Source organism: Branchiostoma belcheri, unplaced genomic scaffold (genome assembly GCF_001625305.1).
Source record: "Branchiostoma belcheri isolate BF01 breed outbred unplaced genomic scaffold, Haploidv18h27 scaffold164, whole genome shotgun sequence".
NCBI classification, from domain to species: domain Eukaryota; kingdom Metazoa; phylum Chordata; class Leptocardii; order Amphioxiformes; family Branchiostomatidae; genus Branchiostoma; species Branchiostoma belcheri.
This window is the reverse complement of record NW_017803091.1, coordinates 537,177-544,234: the sequence shown is the minus strand read 5'-3', so window position 1 is coordinate 544,234 and position 7,058 is coordinate 537,177. Positions and strand designations below refer to the sequence as shown.

At 39.3% G+C, this 7,058-nt stretch overlaps 1 protein-coding gene across 1 annotated transcript in view; it reads left to right on the top strand.

Annotated features, from left to right (window-relative positions):
• LOC109466362 (alpha-(1,3)-fucosyltransferase 5-like) overlaps nucleotides 1-5,012 on the top strand; it is a 6,542-nt gene extending 1,530 nt beyond the window's left edge. The window contains exons 2-4 of the mRNA XM_019764074.1: nucleotides 1,934-2,579; nucleotides 3,544-3,602; nucleotides 4,154-5,012. Of these exons, the coding sequence (XP_019619633.1) occupies nucleotides 2,109-2,579; nucleotides 3,544-3,602; nucleotides 4,154-5,000 (1,377 nt within the window). The 5' untranslated portion in view covers nucleotides 1,934-2,108 and the 3' untranslated portion in view covers nucleotides 5,001-5,012. The remainder of the gene's footprint in view (nucleotides 1-1,933; nucleotides 2,580-3,543; nucleotides 3,603-4,153) is intronic.
• The last annotated feature ends 2,046 nt before the right edge of the window (nucleotides 5,013-7,058 follow it).

Here is a 7,058-nt window from a genome sequence, read left to right as displayed (position 1 = left end):
GGTATTTTAACCACTCCCCAAAATCGTTCAAATTACCTCATTGAGGGCTTGGTTGGAAGAGCTAACGATTTCCGCAGATTTCTGTCTTAGGGATTTTTAAAATATGGCCGCGATTATGAATTATCGGTATTTAAAGTTAAAACACTGCGTTTTTAGCTCTTCTTTTGACTGTAAGTCGAGTTTTAGTTAAAAAATAAAAAAATCCTAAGACAGAAAGTTTAAATTTACTGTAATATTTCTAAAAATCCAAAAATCTAACCTTATTTTTAATTTTCGGGGCCTCTTAAAATCAGTTGTTTGGTTCTCGTGAACCCTTTTTGAAATCCGAAATTGATCTCATTTGGAAGCAAATGTACACAAAGTGGAGCAAAGGCAGTGCAAGAATAACATTTGAGGTAAACAAAATCACTTATTACATTTTATTTTGACGAGTATTTACTCTCCAATTACCTTTGTTTATTTTCAAATTTTACCCGTTGCCCCCGGGCCGGGCTGGGACGCCCGCGCAGCCACGTTCGAACGCGTTCTGTAACCCGATACCTCCCTAGTAATGCGACTTTAGCCTAGCAACCGACCGCCGTGTTCATAATAAAACGTCGCACTTTTTTTACCGTGGCGGTGCCTTTTATGAAAAGGTTTGTTTTCATCCGTATATGGGCCACGATAACAGCTTCTGTTGTTTTCTGAACCGTGTCAGCGTTTGTTGCATTGCCTCTGGCTGTTTCCCAGTGACAGTGTGGCGAATGGATGCTTGCTGGCCAATTTTGAATTGTCTTTTGCCATACTAGGATCTGCTAGCTTGTAGACTAGTTTCTCAGCTTCGTACCTTCTCTCCGAGCAGGACTTTGACTTATCATTTGTTTGGGGTGTTTTTTATTTATTTATTTATTTTTTTTTTGTTATTGGGCGTCCTTTTTTGTACCGGTATCTTTTTTTACCTTCGCCAAGAATGTTAATAATGTTTTCAGAGGCGTTCGTGTATATGTGTGTGTCTGGAAACACGATAACTTTAGAAGGCTTTATTGGATTAACTTGATATTTGGTAGGTGGGTTGGTCTTGATGAGACCTGGAAATGATTAGATTTTGGACCACCTAGCGGCTTCTTATGGTACTGCAGCGGAACTTCCGGTTTTGATATCGCTAGACATGCTAGGGTCATGAAATTTGCATGGTATGTGGAATAAGTGACATGAGTTTGGGCCCCCTACCGGCTTGCTCTGGAACTACAGGGGCATTTGTTTTGATAATATTCAAACGAGGATAACTCAAGAACCGGTTGACAGATCGTCATGATTTTTGGTGTGTAGGTAGCTTACATGTAAGTGATGCTTGACATAATTATGTGGCAATTATGCAAATTTGGATGTAATTTGCATAATTTATGAGGATATTCTATAAACCAGTTCCATTACATGATAGGACTATTCAGGTTGCAGTGTATGTGACTGAAAACAAGAAAAACAAAGACAGATATTGATAATGTAAATTAATACTTAATTTGCATAATTAATGAGAAAATGTTGTAATTCAGCAATGGTAACTGTCTGGAATTTCATACTTGGGGTGTTTGAAAGTTAAGTGAAGGTGAATATCATTAAACATAACTTATTCAAATAAGAGCCTCATTTGCATAATTCATGAGGAAATGCTAGAATGACATTCTTTGTTAAGATAAGACTGTCTATTTGTGAAGAATATGATCAACTGATATAATTCATGGAAATGAGGATCCTATTTGCATAATCAGGAGGAATAATCTATAATTTGTCAATCATAAAGATTAACGTCATTTGGCGAAGGTATGAGATCGTGGAACTCTAGTTTGTGCTGCACTGGCAATTACTAGTAACATAAATTTTGCATTCTCAAGAACTGTGTGTACTCTTCTAATATTTGTTAACTAAAATAGTAAACCATAGTTTCTTGTTTCAGGCACCAATTCTTAGACAGGAGTCACCAGTACCGCGCAAGTACGTTTGTAGGACGATTCACTATCGTGAAACTGCGTAAGACAAGTGTTTCCGTTCGGCACGCGTACTGAAAGGACATCTCTAGCTCTACCGTTTTAATTTGTTTCGCCTGAAAGACTTACGACGACGATACGAGTATGGAGAATGGAAGAAAGGCAGTGAAGGCTACCCAGGTACCAAACACGGACTTTCTGAAAAAGACCGGAGCTCTAGTGGTTCTGTTACTGATCCTAACTGTGCTGTGTATGTACATAGCGTATACCGGATTTAACGTTTCCAGTGTGGCGAAACACTCCGATTCCCCACATCGTCCCGCTTACAGAAAGAAGGGCAAAGACTTACGCATGCACTATCGTCCGGGACTAGAAAACGCGCCCACGATCCAGCGCACGGCACTGCCCAGGTACAGTCACCTCATTTCTGCCGACGACAATCCCCTGTCACAGTACTATACCGTCTGGAACGAAAAAACGACACACACGGCACGGAAAGCACCAGGAGACATGAGGAAGGTTGTGGTCTGGAACCCGTGGCCACCGTTAAAAGTACTGCCCAGACAAGCATGCCCCTCCATGCCCCAGTGCGAATTCACCAAGGACCGCGGAGAGGTAAAGTCAAAGTTTATTGCGCAACGATTGCATCGAATAACACTTAATAACTATAAACTATTCCCATTAGCGTACTGATCTGACCTTATCATTCAATACATGTACATCTTCTAATGAAAAGTTTATTGCAAATTGGTGCCAGGGGGCTAATTGCAAATTACGAACATAACAGAGCAATGAAACAGAGTATAAAATAACTAAAATCTACATGATAAAATGTAGTTGTCTAAAGCTATAGCTATGACTAAAACTATGTCTAAGGGGTTTGACTTCACTTTTTTAGACTATGGAAGACGTAATGTCCCACTCTAAGCTTGTCAAAAATCAGTGAGTTTGGGGAAGTTAAAAGAAGAATAGTTTTTTTCTTTGTCTGTAAGTTTAGTAAAATTGGGATAAATTGTAGAAGTTTGAATAATTAACTCATTTCGAGCGTTGGTATTAAAAGAACAATTTGAGATAAAGTGTATTTCGTCTTCCACAGCCTTTGCATTACAATATTTACAAATTCTTTCACATACAGGTAGCCTTCTATACCGGCCTCTCTCTATCTCCAGAGGATGCCAATTTTGCCAATGGCTGAGCGTAGTTCGAAATCTGCAAGATTAAGATATCGCTCTATGTTGTACATGGTTTTACATTTTGCATAAAATCTTAACTTACCACTATCAGATGACAAAGTATGAAAAAAATGTTTGTATGTGCATATCTGTAAGTCTCCTTCTCAGCATTTTCCCAACAGGTGGCAATAACCGTGGCATACTGAATTATCTAGCTGTTTTACGGAATAATACATTTCACATTGCTGTGACATGGTTTCTCTATATATTGACCTAGATAAACAGATACAGAGTCGGGGCATGATAACAGCATGTTGAAAATTTCTCTAATTGTCCCAGGTTTGTCTATTTTGTTCTTACGTGACGTCATTAGTATTTTCCTTCATTCTTTCATCTTCAATTTGCAGGTGACAGATGCAGACGCTATCGTCTTTTGGTTCAGGCTAATACCGACAGTCTACAACAGGTTTGTTTGTTTGTTTGTTTGTTTGTTTGTTTGTTTGTTTGTTTGTTTGTTTGTTTGTTTGTTTGTTTGTTTGTTTGTTTGTTTGTTTGTCTGTCTGTCTAAGGAATCTCCAATTAGTGATAATACACCACTATTCTTCCTGGAGTCCTCTTACACACATAAAATACAACATTATATCATTACCTGCTATTTACCTCCACTTCTAACTACTTTGAAAGAAAACTTATCAACATTTTACATATGATAATAATATTACGATACGCGTCATTGTGTTGTATCAATAACCACATTGAACAATTACGAAATAAAAACTAAGCTTTAGCTTCCAATACTAACTAACAAAGTATTGGGAGTTACCCCAAATTTTTGGTTGACTCCATCAAACTTGTTCACGGAATGGACCCGTCTACTCTTGGAACGTGGAAAACAATACTTTGTTAGTGTTGGAAGTTTAGTCTTTATTTCATAATGACTTGTTCCAACACAGATGAACTTTCATGCTAACATTGAACAATATCTGCAAAAAGTTAGGCTGAGTTTTTATTTTCTAGGTCCTACTTCCCAGCACCGCGGCCGGCCCAGCAGCAGTGGATCATGCGCACGCCTGACTGCCCGTACATGACCAGACACACCGACTGGGTTTCCTACGCGGGTGTTTTTAACTGGACCATGACCTACCGTAACGACTCGGACGTCTACATGCCCTGGGGTCACATTACTTCAATTTACCGAGAAATCGCCAGACGACCAGATACTGTAGGCAAACATTACCCAAAACAAGAAGGCAAACTGGTCATATGGTATGTCAGCGACTGCTACAAACACCTGTCCAGGTTTTCGTATGCTAGCGAACTCATGAAGTACGTCCATGTTGACGTGTTTGGAGGTTGTGGAAAGCAGTACTGTGCTACGACGGACCGGAATTGCTTTTCTGACCACCTACGCCAGTACAAATTCTACTTGGCATTTGAAAACTTCAAGTGTGTAGAATACATCACAGAAAAGTTCTGGAAAAACGCCCTTAAACATGATCTTGTACCGGTCGTCCTCGGTTCACCGAAGAGTGATTATGAGAGGTTCGTCCCGTCCAACTCTTTTATTCACATAGACGATTTCAAAACCCCCAGAGCCTTGGCAAGCTACTTGATGTATCTAGACAAGAACGAGGACAAGTACATGGAGTACTTTGCCTGGAGGAACAACCCCCCAAAGAACCTACCCGACTATGAACGCGACTGGTGTGAACTGTGTAAGAAGCTTGTAAACGCGAATCCCACTGAGAGAAAGGTTTATAACGACATCGACAAGTGGTGGAGGGGGCCGAACTATGAGTTCTGTGAACCTATGGTTATAGTATCTAACATCAGGAAAGAATCGGATGCGGTACATTATCCCTAAGGTCTTGTTGAAGCGTTGATTTGATTATAATTTTATGTACAAATGTATAACGTTAGCGGACATCTTCTGGGAACCCCCAAACTGATGCGAGCGTGCGAAGAAAAAGAAAGGGTTTGGCAAAGTTGCGGTACATTATCCCCAAGGCCCTGTTGCAACGTTGATTTGATAATATAACGTTAGCTGACATCCTCTGGGAAGCCCAGACTGATGCGAGCGTTCCAATTAAACAAAAGATGAAGGTTTGGCAAAAAAGTTGCCTTCATTATTACATCTGCATAGTCATAAAGTTGGAACAAATGACTAAACACACGGAGTATGGTATGGCGAATAATGGCATTCATTTTCATCACATTTCCTCTTTTCCTTTGGAATTAATTTGGGCATTCTATGACTTTAGTATCGTTTTGCAATATTTAATTTTGTTCTTTTTTTACTTTACGTTATATATTATTACATAGGTTATATATTTGCGCACTTTGCAGCTGCTTTGTACGGTTTACAGTATGGTCGAATTGTTTGGCCGAAATTTTTTGCAACATTATATAACCCAACACAAGTTACCATGGTGAGAGACGTCAACAAATCAGGTCATTGGCCTTGCAGGTCAGAGGTCAGTGTTAGGAACGGAAGAAGAAGAAGAAACGTAGCAAAAACAATATGTTTTCTTTCGGTAAACGTAATAATGTAAAACAGTAACCGACCAATAACAATTATAAGTCATGATAATAATAACAAAAATGTACAAATTCATAGCCCTGTCCGTTAAGTCAAAGTTTATTGCACAACGATTGTCACGGGTACAGTGTATGGCAAATAATAATGTTACTAGTTGCTATGAGTCTATCATAATTCTACATATATGGTTAACGGTTATTGTGTTTGACAGAGTGTTATAAAGTACTACTGGCTAGAAAATATTTCAACTCTACACGTACGTTCTACATTACGCTAAACTATACTTATGAAGGGTACAGTGAGCAGTTGTACCTATACAAAACAATTTTATGACTACTACACAGAGTGTCGACTAAATTATTTGCCAGGAATGTTACAATTCTATATATGAATGCTACGATACGCTACACTATATACATGTAGTTGATAAAGTATTCAATGACTCTACTTATACAGCGTCTGTGGTGGGATTCAACCAAATATTTTGGAAACCATGTCTACAGAGTGTGTCTCGCACATGGACTACCCAGTCGTGCTCTTGTCTAATGGCTTCGTGATATACTTTTTAAACTATCCAGTCTTATCCAATATTTGATCAGTTGCGTCTGGTTATCTATGTACATTGGGAATACGCCTAATTCGCACCTTACAGCAGCGTTAACTGAACTTTTAGGAACGCAGAGAAGTATCTTACAGAAGATATATATATATAGGAACTTGCTCTTTCCACATTCAAGACGTACTAGCGGCAGTTTCAAGGATAGGTTCTGACTGTGTCTGGTGGGATATCTGTCAGAAAACTTCTGAAAGCTACTGATGTATTAGTATTCTGGACGTTCATTGTTGACTGCATTGTACATTGATTGTAGCAGGTGCAAGTTTCTCAGGGATGATAGAGTTTTCCAGCCTATTGTAGATGATTAGCTGTCCTTTAAATGCAGTATTTTACAAAGTTGAAAGGGGGCGTCGTGGCAACGCTACCTTCGTTCGCGTGCCCTCTGAACATCTGAAGGTGTGCGATCTCAGCGCTGTACATAAGAGATAGCACAACAACACATCACATGTTCACAACTCCTATAGCTAGAGAGGCATTTGAGCGAGCAAAACAGGCAGAGCGAAGATATACTCGATTTTGTCGGAATCGTCTTCATGGGTACAAATTATTCAAACGTCTCCGCTCACTTTGTCAAGTATTCTCACAGCTCTTCCTCGTTTTGACGCAGTTGAATCATATTTAGCTGGCTGTTTTGAAGACATAATTTTTAACGTAACTAACAGTGCTATCGGTTCACATCAAGTTCACACAGGAGCCAAGTCATGAAAACATGCTCCCTTTCCTAGACACCAAAACTATCGTAGAGGAAGATGGTAACCTTCGTTTCG